This window comes from Hypanus sabinus, chromosome 2, assembly GCF_030144855.1.
Source record: "Hypanus sabinus isolate sHypSab1 chromosome 2, sHypSab1.hap1, whole genome shotgun sequence".
Lineage (NCBI taxonomy): Eukaryota > Metazoa > Chordata > Chondrichthyes > Myliobatiformes > Dasyatidae > Hypanus > Hypanus sabinus.
Genome location: NC_082707.1, coordinates 34,344,739 through 34,359,853, shown reverse-complemented (window position 1 = coordinate 34,359,853; position 15,115 = coordinate 34,344,739). Strand labels below are relative to the sequence as shown.

The 15,115-nt window shown below is 42.7% G+C and overlaps 1 protein-coding gene across 3 annotated transcripts in view; it reads left to right on the top strand.

Moving 5' to 3' along the window:
- The first annotated feature begins 167 nt into the window (after positions 1 to 167).
- LOC132404533 (apolipoprotein D-like) overlaps positions 168 to 15,115 on the top strand; it is a 33,715-nt gene continuing 18,767 nt past the window's right edge. For 2 of the 3 annotated variants that reach the window (XM_059988725.1, XM_059988716.1), the window contains exon 1: positions 174 to 301. Coding sequence is in view for 1 of the 3 variants with exons in the window: in XM_059988735.1 (XP_059844718.1) it covers positions 275 to 301 (27 nt within the window). In the remaining 2 variants the exon portion in view is untranslated. Of the gene's footprint in view, positions 302 to 15,115 lie in introns of all 3 variants that reach the window. The other variant, XM_059988735.1, reaches the window with a different exon arrangement.

Below are 15,115 nucleotides of genomic sequence, written 5' to 3'. Positions count from 1 at the left end.
AAGCTATTCTAAGGATAATAAGTCATTCCACTTTAGAAGAACTCGCAGTTCTTTTGCACTTCACACCCTTTGCTTCTTTGGAATTCGACATAGTAAATCAATAATTTCTTCAATAGAGCAGTATAAATAAGCCAGTTCTAAAACCTGCAAACAAATCATTGCAAACTCCATGTTGTCGACACTGTCCGCATCAGAAAATGGAAAAGGAAATATGATTGTGTGTGATCGTGAAATATGTTTAACATGCCAATGAGGGTGAGAACCTTTCGTGCACATGCACACCTTAGAGGGAACATTGATGGTAAGATAAATACGGTCAAGTTAACTGTGGGGAATTCTTCTTCTCTTCTTTTGTTTCATTATTCAAGAAGGCAATCAGGGATAATCCTGTAAACTATAGACTGGCAAGTCTCACGCCAGAGGTAGGAAAGTTACTGGAGAGAATTTGTAGGGATAGAATTAATGAGCATTTTGAATTCATGACCTAATTAGGAAGAACTAGCATAGCTTTGTGTGTGGCAAGACGTGTCTTACTAACTTGACTGAGTTTTTTGACAAGATGACGAAGGTGATTGATGAAGGTAGAGCTGTAGATATTGTCTACTTGGATTTCAGTAAGGTGTTTGACAAGGTTCCTCATGGGAGGCACCTTCATCCAGAAAATTGTGGTGCATGATGATTTAGCTGTTTGGATTTAGAATTGTGTGCCTATAGAGGTAGAGAGTAGTGATCAAAGGGACTTAGGAGGTCTGTGATTAGTGGTGTTCCACAGTCATCTGTACTAGGACTTACGCTGTTTGTACTGTGTGTAGATGACCTGGATGAAAATGTAGATGGGTAGGTTAGTAAGTTCGTAGATGATATGAAGGTTGGTGGTGTTGTGGATAGTATAGAAGACTGACAAAGAAAGCAACACGACATAGGTCAGTCACAGATATGGGTGCAGAAATGGTGATGGTGTTTAACCTGGACAAATGTGAAGTGTACGTCAAATGAAAAGACACGGTACATTGTTAAGAGCAAGATCCTTAACAGTGTTGATGTGCAGAGAAATCTTGGGATCCAGATTCATGGATCTGTGAAAATGGCTACACAAATTGACAGGGTGGTTAAAAGGCATGTGGCATTAGTTGAGACATTGAGTCCAAAAGTTAGGAAGTTATGTTGCAGCCTCATAAAACTCAAGTTATGCCACATCTGGAGTATTGAATACAGTACTGGTTGTCCCGTTACGAAAAGGATGTTGAGGCTTTGGAGAGGGTGCAGAAGAGGTTTACAAGGATGCTACCTGGATTATAGGGCATGTGTTATAACAAGAGGGTAGACAAGTTGTTTTCTCTGGAGCGGTGAAGGCTGAGGGGAGATCTGATTTATAGGATTATGATTTAGAGATATGATATATGATGTAGGATTTAGAGGTTCATAGGATTATGAGAGTCAGAGACAGAGTAACCAGCCAATATCTTTTTCCAAGGGTTGAAATATCTAATACCAGAGGGCATGCATTTAAGATGAGAGGGGCAGATTTTTTATCCACTGAGTGGTGGGCACCTGGACTGCACTGCCTAGGGTGCTGGTAGAGGTGGAAATACTAGAAACTCATAAGAAATACTTAGATAGATACGTGAATGTGAGGAAAATGGGAGGATATGGACATTGTGTAGGCAGAAGAAATTAGTCTGATTGCTAATTAAATTGGTTTCGCACAACCTTGTGGGCTGAATGGCCTCTTCTTGTGCTTTACTGTTCTATGTTCTATTAAATGATGCCATGTGATTGTTTTCATCACCAGAGATGTGGATTCTATTCAACTTTTATCAAAGCATCACTTCCTCCAGCCATCTGGCATCTCTTCAGTACAGTGCAGGAATGCCAAGTAACTGCTTGTTTTATAGCCCTGAATCCACAAGGCTCTGATCCAGAGTGTTACCAACCGAGCCACAGGTGGCACTCTGATGTGGTGTTTTGCATCAACAGCGGTGGAATAGCATTCCATCAATACCTGTAACTTCATGTTCTGACATGCCCTGCACCTCACTTTACCAATGCCGTCAAGCTGGGTGACTGACACCAGCTCAGAAGAAGTGTCAAAGGTCATAGCAGAGGCAGTCCCAATATTGCACGGCATGGCGGCACAGCTGCCTTACAACACCAGAGACCCAGATATAGCGCTGACCTCGGGTTCAGGTCTGTGCGGAGCTTGTGTGTTATTCCCGTGACTGTGCATGACACTGTTCGCTCTCACACCCCAAAGACATACGGGTTGGTAGGTTAAATGGCAACTGTAAATTTCTCCTAGTGTGTAGGTGAGTGCTGAAATGGCAGGGTGTGAGGGTTGAGTTGATGAGAATGGGTGACTGAGAAACAGGATTAATGTACGATCAATGTATATACATGGTTGAGGTTGGCAGAGACTCGATAGGCTGAAGAAACGGCTTTTCTGCGCTATATCTCTCAATAACTCTATTATCACAACAAAAGACTACAGCAATCTGAGGATGTGCTCCAGCATGATTTTAGGATAACTATGCATGGCTAATAAATTATATCCTGCCAAATATCCCCCACTTCCAAGTGGGAAAAAATCTCAAGCAATATGTTTATCTCTTTCTTCCAATATATCGTGTAAGCAGAGGCTAGCTCAGGGAGGAAGTTTCCAGATCATTGCACTTACCGCCCTTTGTCACAAACATTCACGGGACTATCTCAGGTATATCTTCCCTGGTGATTCAGAAGTTGTACTTGTTGATAAACAAAATTGGAATATGAAAAATAACAGGTCACTATGGTGCACGGTAAGCAGGAGCCTGCTTGCTGGCATATTACCTTGTGTCCTGCCTCAGTTACAGAGGACAAGGATCCAAACACCCAGAGACTTGTTATCGGAGCCAGCTAAAATGGCTGCAACCACTGCAGGACCAACAGTAACATTTGAGATTTTGTAACAAAACTGTTGTCTGCATTTGTACAGAAGGGCATTGACCTGTAATGTTAATACTGCTCCTTACCCAGTTGATGTCTCTCAACTGCTGAATTTATGCTCTTACTGTGGATTATTTTAAATAAATTTCTAACAGCTACTGAGCCTGGACTTGTGTAGATGGGCAACAATTAGCTGTAGTTGGGCACGAAGAGCATGTTATTTTGGGTGGTTTATTATTTCACATTTAACTGCAGGAGCTTGCACTCCTCATTGTTACACCAGGCTGGAATGAATCTTGAAATCTGGAATAAATATGACAGCCTGTGATGCTGTTGCAAAATTCCATGGGGACGGTGATGTCATTAGGTAAGCAAACACTCAAGACATCTGCTTAACACATGTGTTCTTTGTTCATTACTAGTGTTACTGAGGTCCCCTGAGAAAGTATGGAATGAACTTAAAATAGTTCAAGCATAGAGTCATAGAACACAAAGGCACAGAAACAGGACCTTCAGCCCATCTAGTCTGTGCCGAACCATGAATCTGCCAAGTCACATTGAACATTGACAGTCACTGGAATTACTGCACCTACTTAGGGCTGATGAGAGGTGAGCTGCAGTAGATGGATCTTCACAGACTTTTCCTCAGATAGTTCCAGCAAGTATGATTTACCTATCTTTACAATTAGAAAGTAATCACAGGTGTTCAGGCTCCTGCTCATAAGTAATCTGACGTCATAGGCATGTCTCCTAACCTCTACTCTGTGGAGAAAAATGAAACATGATTCCCATGGGTACATTTTTCTTTGGCTTCTATATTGTAGACCACTGTTGGCTTGCCTCTGAACCTATTACATCTTGATAAGTTAGAATAAATATTATGGCAGTTTGAGAACAGAGATACTATAATTAGGTTTCCACAGATATTAATTGTTCTTGTGCCCCTTAATCCTCTCGGAGATTTGTTAGGGTAATACTCATGCAAGTCTTTATTTTATATATTTAGAACTGAATAAATGTTTAATGGCAAATGAAGAAGAGAGTAACAGTGTTTATTACATGTTTACAATGGCTAACCGCTCTCCTTTTTAACAATAGTGCGTGATTGTAGACTGGTGAGTGAAAAATTATGGAATAACTTGATAAAATGTTTTATACAGTCGTTCCCATTAAAATCTCAGCAATCACAGAGCCTTTTCAAACTCAATGATTTGTAAACTAGAAAGTACCTCTGAAAACATTAACCAATGCCAGGCAGAAACACTTCAAAAATCTGACCATCCAATTACGTCTGAACAGTTCCTACAATTTGATGCTTTGAATTCATGAGAACATTAAGAAATAGGAGCAGGAGTAGGGCATCTGGCCCATAGAGCCTGCTCCACCATTCAATAAGATCATAGCTGATCTGGCCTTGGACTCTTCTCCATCCACCTGCCATTTCCCCATAACTCGTAATTCCCCAACTATGCAAAAATCTATCCAAACTTGTCTAAAATATATTTACTGAGGTAGCCTCCATTGCTTCATTGGGCAGAGAATTCTACAGATTCACCACTCTCAGTGTTTTCGATGAAATCAGTGCTCCCTTGGACAACTAGCCAACTGAATGATGGCCAGAATATTGTGCCGAGGTATACTCCAGGGTGGTAAATCTGTGGAATTTGTTGCCACGAGCAACTGTGGAGGCCAAGTCATTGGGTGCATTTAAGGCAGAGATAGATAGGTTCTTGATTAGCCAGGGCCTCAAAGGTTATAGGGAGATGGCGAAGGAGTAGGGATGACTGGAAGAATTGGACCTGCCCATGATTGAATAGCAGAGCAGATTTGATGGGCTGAATGGCCTACTTCTGCTTTTATGTCTAGTGGTCCTAGGTGGTTTCTCAGAGTGAAACCAATCTGTAACTTTTGAGTAATTGATCAATTTTGAACTAAAGCCTGGACAAAGGTGGCATTTTTTTTTCAAATGCTCAGTTGCAGCAAAACACAAATGTCTAGACATCGGGCCACAAACTGTCTGCAGCCATAGCATTGGCTTACACCCAACAACATGTATGATTCTCAAACCAACCCCCTCTTTCATCATTCAAAAATAACTCCCATAATAGTTGTTAAGCTTACTGGATTTCCTTCAAATACATTTTAAGTACATGTCCGATATTTAAGAGATATTTGAGCAGGTAATTAGATAGGAAAGGTGGAGATGAATATGGGCTTCATGCAGGCAAATGTGAGGAACATACATTAGAAAGGCAGCATGTTAGGTACAAATGAGATGGTCCATTTCAGTGTTGTACAATTCCACAATTCTAAAGTTTTGTAAGTAAGGGCGGCAGATTTCCATGCTTAATGAATCTATTGATTTATATAACTATTCAGTAGATTTATGACCAATACTAACAGCAGCAATTTATTCAGTAGGTTTCTATTTTGACATGGGAAGACCTTAAGGAAAAATGTGGATAATGTCATTGTCCTTTAAAAAAAAGTTCATGTAGAAACCCTCCTGATGAAGGGTTTCGGCCCGAAATGTTGTCACTACCTCCTCCCATAGATGCTGTCTGGCCTGCTGAGTTCTGCCAGCATTTTGTGTTTTCATGTAGAAATTGATGTTTTTGTTTACGTAACCACACCTTCTGCTCCCTGTGTACCAGCACATCATGTGACACCTGGAGGAATTGAGCATTCAAGTCAAGTCAAGTCACTTTTTATTGTCATTTCGACCATAGCTGCTGGTACAGTACACAATAAAAACGAGGCAATGTTTTTCAGGACTATGGTGCTAAATGAAACAATACAAAAACTACACTGAACTACGTAAAAGAACACAGAAACTACACTAGACTACAAACCTACACAGGACTGCATAAAGTGCACAAAACAGTGCAGGCATTAAAATAAATAATAAACAAGACAACAGGCACAACAGAGGGCAGTAAGTTGGTGTCAGTCCAGGCTCTGGGTATTGAGAGGTCTGATGGCCTGGGGGAAGAAACTGTTACATAGTCTGGTCGTGAGAGCCTGAATGCTTCGGTGCCTTTTGCCAGATAGAAAGAGGGAGAAGAGTTTGTTTGAGGGGTGTGTGGGGCCCTTCATAATGCTGTTTGCTTTGTGGATGCAGTGTGTGGTGTAAATGTCTGTAATGGCCGGAAGAGAGACCCCGATGATCTTCTCAGCTGACCTCACTATCCCCTGCAGGGTCTTGTGATCCGAGATAGTGGAATTTCTGAACCAGGCAGTGATGCAGCTGCTCAGGATGCTCTCAACACAAACCCTGAAGAATGTGATGAGGATGGGGGGTGGGAGATGGACTTCCCTCAGACTTCGCAGAAAGTAGAGACGCTGCTGGGCTTTCTTGGCTATGGAGCTGGTGTTGAGGGACCAGATGAGATTCTCCACCAGGTGAGCACCAAGAAATTTAGAAACATAGAAAACCTACAGCACACTACAGGCTCTTCGGCCCTCAAAGTTCTGTCCAACACGTCCCTACCTTAGAAATTACTAGGCTTACCTATAGCCCTCTATTTTACTAAGCTCCATGTACCTATCTAAAAGCCCATAAAAGACCCTATCATATCTGCCTCCACCACCTTTGCTGGCAGCCCATTCCATGCATTCAACACTCTCTGAGTAAATAACTTACCCCTGACATCTCCTTTGTACCTACTTCCCAGCACCTTAAACCTCTTGTGGCAACCATTTCAGCCCTGGGAAAAAGCCTCCGACTATCCACATAATCAATGCCTCTCATTATCTTGTACACATCTATCAGGTCACCTCTCATCCTCCTTCGCTCCAAGGAGGAAAGGCCAAGTTCACTCAACCTGTTTTCATAAGGCATGCTCCCCAATCCAGGCAACATCCTTGTAAATCTCCTCTGCACCCTTTCTATGGCTTTCACATCCTTCCTGTAGTGAGGGGACCAGAATGGAGCACAGTACTCTAAGTGGGGTCTAACCAGGGTCCTATATAGCTGCAACATTGCCTCTTGGCTCCTAAATTCAATTCCATGATTGATGAAGGCCAGTACACCATACGCCTTCTTAACCACAGAGTCAACCTGCACAGCTGCTTTGAACGTCCTATGGACTCAGACCCCAAGATCCTTCTGATCCTTCACACTGTCAAGAGTCTTACCATTAATACTATATTCTGCCATCGTATTTGACCTACCAAAATAAACCACTTTGCACTTGTCTGGTTTGAACCTCATCTGCCACTTCTCAGCCCAGTTTTGCATCCTATCAATGTCCAACTGTAACCTCTAACAGCCCTCAACACTATCCACAACACCTACAACCTTTGTGTTATCAGTAAACTTACTAACCCATCCCTCCACTTCCTCATCCAGGTCATTTATAAAAATCATAAAGAGTAATGATCCCAGAACAGATCCCTGAGGCACACCACTGGTGACCGACCTCCATGCAGAATATGGCCCATCTACAACCACTCTTTGTCTTCAGTGGGAAAGCCAGTTCTGGATCCACAAAGCAATGTCCCCTTGGATCCCATGCCTCCTTATTTCCTCAATAAGTCTTGCAGGGGGTACCTTATCAAATGCCTTGTTGAAATCCATATACACTACATCTACTGCTGTACTTTCATCAATGTGTTTAGTCACACCCTCAAAAAATTCAATCAGGCTCATAAGGCACGACCTGCCCTTGACAAAGCCATGCTGACTACTCCTAATCATATTATACCTCTCCAAATGTTTATAAATCCTGCCTCTCAGGATATTCTCCGTCAACTTACCAACCACTGAGATAAGACTCACTAGTCTGTAATTTCCCGGGCTATCTCTACTCTCTTTGTTGAATAAAGGAACAATATCCGCAACCCTCCAATCCTCCAGAAACTCTCCCGTCCCCATTGATGATGCAAAGATCATCATCAGAGGCTTAGTAATCTCCTCCCTCACCTCCCACAGTAGCCTGGAGTAGATCTCCCCTGGTCCTGGTAGCTTAGTTTTCCAAAAGCTCCAGCACATCCTCTTTCTTAATATCTACATGCTCAAGCTCTTCAGTCTGCCACAAGTCATCACTACAATCACTAAGGTCCTTTTCCATAGTGAATACAGAAGTGAATACTAATTCATTAAGTATCTCTGCTATTTCCTCCAGTTCCATACACACTCTCCCACTGTCACGCTTGATTGGTCCTATTCTTTCACGTCTTATCCTCTTGCTCTTCACATACTTGTAGAATGCCTTGGGTTTTTCCTTAATTCTGCCTGCCAAGGCCTTCTCATGGCCCCTTCTGGCTCTCCTAATTTCATTCTTAAGCTCCTTCTAGAAGCCTTATAATCTTGTAGATCTCTAACATTACCTAGCTCTCTGAACCTTTTGTAAGCTTTTCTTTTCTTCTTGACTAGATTTATTACAGCCTTTGTACACCACGGTTCCTGTACCCTACCATAACCTCCCTGTATCATTGGAATGTACCTATACAGTGTTCTACACAAATATCTCCTGAATATTTGCCACATTCTTCTCCCTGAGAACATCTGTTTCCATTTTAAGCCTCTAATTTCCGGCCTGATCACCTCATAATTCCCCTTACTCCAATTAAATGCTTTTCTAACTTGTCTGTTCCTATCTCTCTCCAATGCTATTGTAAAGGAGACAGAATTATGATCACTATCTCCAAAATGCTCTCCCACTGAGAGATCTGACACCTGACCAGGTTCGTTTCCCAATACCAAATCAAGTACAGCCTCTCCTCTTGTAGGCTTATCTACATATTGTGTCAAGAAACCTTCCTGAAAACACCTAACAAACTCCACCCCATATAAACCCCTTTCTCTAGGGAGATGCCAATCGATATTTGGGTAATTAAAATCTCCCATCACAACAACTCTGTTATTATTACACCTTTCCAGGATCTGTTTTCCTATCTGCTCCTCGATATCCCCATTACTTTTAGGTGGCCTATAAAAAACACCCAGTAAAGTTATTGACCCCTTCCTGTTCCTAACCTCCACTCACAGAGACTCTGTAGACAAACCCTCCATGGCATCCACCTTTTTTGCAGCTGTGACACTATCTCTGATCAACAGTGCCAAGCCCCCACCTCTTTGGCCTCCCTCCCTGTCCTTTCTGAAACATTTAAAATCCAGCACTTGAAGTAACCAATCCTGTCCCTCTGCCATCCAAATCTCTGTAATGGCCACCACATCATAGCTCCAAGTGCTGATCCACGCTCTAAGCTCATCCACTTTGTTTACAACATTCCTTGCATTAAAATACACAGCTCAAGGCTTCGGTCTGAGCACGTCCCTTCTTTATCACCTGTCTATCCTCCCTCTTGCACTGTCTACAAGCTTTCTCTATTTGTGAGCCAACCTCCTCTTCCCCAGTCTCTTCAGTTCAGTTCCCACCCACCAACAATTCTAGTTTAAACTCCCCAGTAGCCTTAGCAAACCTCCCCGCCAGGATATGGTCCTCCTGGGATTCAAGTCCTTTTTGTACACGTCACACCTGCACCAAAAGAGGTCTCAATGATCCAGAAATCAGAATCCCTGCCCCCTGCTCCAATCCCTCAGCCACAGATTTATCCTCCAGCTCATCCTATTCCTATTCTCACTGTCGCGTGGCACAGGCAGTAATCCTGAGATTACTATCTTTGTGGTCCTGTTTCTCAACTTCCTTCCTAACTCCCTGTAGTCTTTTTTCAGGACCTCTTCCCTTTTCTTACCTATGTCATTTGTACCAATATGTACCACAACCTCTGGCTGTTCTCCCTTCCACTGCAGGATATCTTGGACACGTTCCGAAACATCCCGGACCCTGACACCTGGGAGGCAAACTACCATCTGAGTTGCTTTCCTGCGTCCACAGAATCGCCTGTCTGATCCCCTAACTATAGAGACCCTATCACTTCTTCTTCCCTTCCGAGCCACAGGGCTGGACTCTGTGCCAGAGGCACGGCCACTGCCACTTTCCCAGGTAGGCTGTTCCCTCCCAACAGTACTCAAACAGGAGTACTTATTGTCGAGGGGTACAGCCACAGGGGTACTCTCTAGTACCTGACTCTTCAGCTTCCCCCTCCTGACTGTGACCCACTTGTCTGTCTCCTGTGGCCCCGGTGTGACCACCTGCCTGTAACTCCTCTCTGTCACTTCCTTGCTTTCCCTGACTAGGCGATGGTCATCGAGCTGCATCTCCAGTTCCCTAACTCGGTCCCTCAGGAGCTGCAGCTCGACACACCTGGTGCAGATATGGCCATCCGGGAGGCTGGGAGACTCCAGGACTCCCCACATCTGATACCGAGCACAGAAAACTGGCCTCACACATATACTTCCGACCTTGCCTCGTCCCATTACTGCCTAAGCCAGTTGAGCCAAAGCCCTACCACTCTGCTGCCTCTCACTCCGCTGCCCGCTCCAATGCTGCCTGCTGGATGTGGCTGCCTTCTTTTTTAACCTTTTGCGCTGTACTAGCTGACGTCACGCGCTCTTAACAATCTCTATGGAGGAGCCGTCGACATTCAGCAGAGAGTGGTCTCCATGCCCTCCTGAATTCAACAGCCACTTGTTTTGTTTTGTTCACATTCAGAGACAGGTTGTTGGCTCTACACCAGTCCGTCAGCCACTGCACCTCCTCTCTGTATGCTGACTCATCGTTCTTGCCGATGAGACCCACCACAGTCATGTCATCTGTGAACTTGATGATGTGTTTCGAGCTGTGTGTTGCAGCACAGTCGTGGGTCGGCAGAGTGAACAGCAGTGGACTGAGCACACAGCCCTGGGGGACCCCCGTGCTCAGTGTGATGGTGTTGGAGATGCTGCTCCCAATCTGGACTGACTGACGTCTCCCAGTCAGGAAGTCTAGGATCCAGTTGCAGAGGGAGGTGTTCAGGCCCAGTAGGCTCGGCTTTCCAATCAGTTTCTGAGGACTGATTGTGTTGAATTCTGAACTGAAGTCTATGAACAGCATTTGAACATATTTGTCCAGGTGGGTTAGGGCCAGGTGGAGGGTGACGGCAGTGGCGTCATCTGTTGAGTGGTCGGGACGGTACGCGAACTGCAGAGGGTCCAATGAGGGGGGCAGCAGGGTCTTGATGTGCCTCATGACGAGCCTCTCGAAACACTTCATGATGATAAATGTGAGTGCAACGGGACGGTAGTCATTGAGGCAGGTCACTGAAGACTTCCCCGGCATGGGGACGATGGTGGCGGCCTTGAAGCACGTTGGAACGGTGGTGCTGCTCAGGGAGATGTTGAAGGTGTCAGTAAGAACATCTGCTAACTGGTCTGCACATCCTCTTAGCACTCTGCCAGGAAATTGTCTGGTCCAGCAGCCTTCCATGGGTTGACCCTGTACAGGGTTCTCTTCACATTGGCCACGGTGAGACACAGCACCTGCTCATTTGGAGGAGGGGTTTGCTCTGCTGGCAGGTATGAGGTGACATCTCACTTGTTGCTTCATAAGATATAAATATATTGGAGAAAAGTGTTTTGGTATTCCAGCATATAGTGGAGCAGTAGCAAATATCTGGTTCTGGTTGCCCAGCTATAGGAAGGATGTCATTAATTGGAAAGGGTGCTGAAACCATGTGGAGGATGTTACTAGGACTGGGGGAGGCTTGAGTTATAAGAAGAGTGGTTAGGCTGGGACATCTTCCCCTGGAATGAAGGGGCTAATGGGTGACCTTATGGTGGTTTACAAAATCAGGAGGGGCACAGATAAGGTGGATGGTCACAGCCTTTTTCCCAGGGTAGGGAAGCCTTAAATTAGATGACATAGACTTCAGGTGAAAGAATTAAAAGGCACCCAAGACCTATTTTCACACAAACCATGGTGGGTGCATGGAACACTCTGCCAGAGGAGTTGTAGAGTCAGGTACAATTGTAATGCTTAAAGAACATTTGGAAAGGTATATTGCCAAACCCAGGCAAATGTGACCAGCTCAGAAAGGCATCTTGGTTCACATGGAGGAGATGGGGGGAAAGACTTGTTTCCATGCCTTCCATAACTCTATCCATACACATGGACCCCAACCAACGAGGTGATAATTATATGAGAACTGGCAAGCAACTTCACCTGTGATACAAAGGCCCACATCCTATTTGTCCGCAGAAGACAAAGATGCATAGTTCACTCAGCCACCATATTCACTGATAGATGGTTTAGCTCTTCATGTGACTGGGAAGAGTTTAAAATTAGGGTTAATGGGATCATTGGTCAAAATAAACAACTTACTGTTCTTTACATGTCATTTATTTTCCAGGAACTTGAATAAATAACACTCTTTTCTCTGTGTAAAGGAGCAGTATGTGATATGAGGAAGCCTGCTCTCTGTGGTATTGCTAGGTAAAACATAGGGCCCTATCCTGTGAACCTCACTGACCGTGGTAGTTCAATATGAAATATATTGAAAGATCTTTCAGTTAATTCATATGAAATGCCCTCAGCCCTGTGTACTTCATTACTTAGAGAAGGATGTGGTAGTTATAGAGACAGTGTAGAGAAGGCTTGCATGAAAAATCCCCAGCATGATGGGGTCACCTTATGAAAGTAGCACGTACACATGCTCTGGAGTTTGGAAGAACAAAATGAAACCTTGTTAAAACACAGAAGATAATAGCAAAAGCGCTTAGCATGACTGACATTAGGAAGACGTTCCAACTTTTAGCAAGAATCAGTGAATGCTGTTTGATGAGTCATTATTTAATACGGAATTAGGGAGAAATCGCTTATCAGGGTCATGAATCTCTAGATTCTCCGACCCTAGAGAACTGTGGATACAGAGTCAGTGAATATATTCAAAGCATTTTGCATTCTGAAGGAGGCAAGTGTTTTGAGTATTAGGCAGGAATGTAGATTTAAGATTATGATTACGGCTATCATGATCTTATTGATTTGGTAGACATAAACAATAAGAGTCAGAATAAGGTTTATTATCACCGGCATGTGTCATGAAATTTGTTAACTTAGCAGCAGCAGTTCAATCCAATACATAATATAGAAGAAGAAGGAAAATAATAATTTAAAAAATAAATCAATTACAGTTTATGTATATTGAATAGATTAAAAACATGCAGAAATCAGAAATAATATATATTAAATAAGTGAGGTAGTGTCCAAGGGTTCAATGTCCATTTAGGAATCGGATGGCAGAGGGGAAGAAGATGTTCCTGAATCACTGAGTGTGTGCTTTCAGACTTCTCTACCTCCTCTTTTTCTCTACAGGTACATTCATATTGTCTAAAATTAGATTCTCTCTACCTTGTGCTAAGAAAGGCTCATACATTGGGGATTATTTTTCGGTTGCATTATCCAAATAAATTTTCACAAAACAGTAACAGATTTATATTTTAGTTACAAGAACATAATGTAGTCATCAATATAGGACAAACGAATGCTATACTTTCTGGAATTGCTAAACTAGAGATGCATCTCTTGGCTCAGGAGTATAATGAAGATCTTATAGTCTTCTTCAAAACAAAAATCACAGCAGATTTTTCCAGTGTTCTCTGCGACATTAATACCATTTGGACATTTGTCTTACATTGTTGATGTACACTATCTAATTACATAATTCACAGAACTTAGTTGCATATTAATAGTTTTTAAACACTTGTAATTCAGATAAAATGGCAATATTAAAATCAAATTCTTCCTTCACTGCCATGATATTGAAAGCCTTGTAGTTTGAGAAGGAGAAGCTAAGACTGGGTGTATTGGTATCACAATTGAGCAAAGGTAATTACAGAGACTTAAGAGGGAGCTAGCCAGAGCTGATTGGAAGGGTACACCAACAGGGATGACAACAGAGTAGCTTTAGCTGGAGTTTCACAGGGTAATTTGGAAGACACAGGATCAGTTTATCCAAAAGAAAAGGAAGCATTATAAAGGGAGAGTAAGGTAATTGTGCCTTAGAAGCCAAAGACAGCAAAAATCAAATAAGGGGGCATACCATTTAGCAAAAAATAGTGGGAAGCTAACAGATTGAGAAGCTTTTGAAAAAACAAAAACAATAGAAAGCAACTAAAAAAAAAACAATAAGGTGAGAAGAGATGAAATATGATGATAAGCTAGCCAATAATATAAAAGAAAATTGCAAAAGTCTTCACTGTAAAAGACACCAGCAGCATGCCAAAAATTTGGGTGTCCGAAGTAAAAGTGTGAGAAGGTGTTTGGGAAGCTGAAAGGCTTGAAGGTAGATAAGTCACCTGGACCAGATGGTTTACAACCCAGGGTTCTGAAAGAGGTAGCTAAAGAGATTGTGGAGGCATTGGTAGTAATCTTTCAAGGTTCTGTAATGGGTCTGGAGAACAGGAAAATTGCAAATGCAATGATTAGGGAAATGGGCAAAGAAGTGGGAGATGGAATCAGTGTAAGGTAGTGTATAATCATGCACTTTAGAAGGAATAAAGGCATAGACTATCTACTAAACAGGGAGTAAATTCAGAAATCAGAGGTGCAAAGATATTTGGGAGTCCTTGTGCAGAATTCCCTAAAGGTTAACCAGCAAGTTGAGTCGGTGAGGAAGAAGGCAAATGCAATGTTGGCATTAATTTCAAGAGGTATAGAACATAAAAGCCAGGCTGTAATGGTCAGAGCACATTTTATTGCCACAGGTGGTTGTTCAGGCCATCATTGGGTATATTTAAAAAGGAGATTGATAGGTTATTGATAAGTAAAGATATCAAAGGTTATGGGAAGAAGGCAGGAAAACGGTTCTAAGAAATAAAACAGCCATGATCAAATGGTGAAATCAGAATCAGACTCAATGGGCCAAATGGTCTAATTCTGCTATTATGTCTTATGATGTTATAAAGAGAGACTCTATAGGCCTGAATATTTTCATTGGAGTACAGGAGGCTGATGAACATCTCTAGAATTTTATAAAATCATGAGGTGTTTAGGAAAGATTGATTGTCATAGTCTTTTTTACAGGGTTGGGAAGTCTAAAACCTCTGTGGCAGAAGTTAATTGTGAGAGGGGAAAAATTTAAACAAGATCAGATGGAAGACTTTTTAGTACAAAGGGTGAAGAGCCTACTAGAGTAAGGAGTAGACACACAGTGGTACGTACATATAGTTAGGATGCCTTCGACTTTTGCACAGTACTACAGTTGCTCCGCTGCTGCAAAAAACAAATTTCATAACATATGAGAGTGATGTTAAACCTGATATGGGTCTCTATTGTGGACTGAGAGTGGGAAGGTGGCAGGGAGAGGGGGA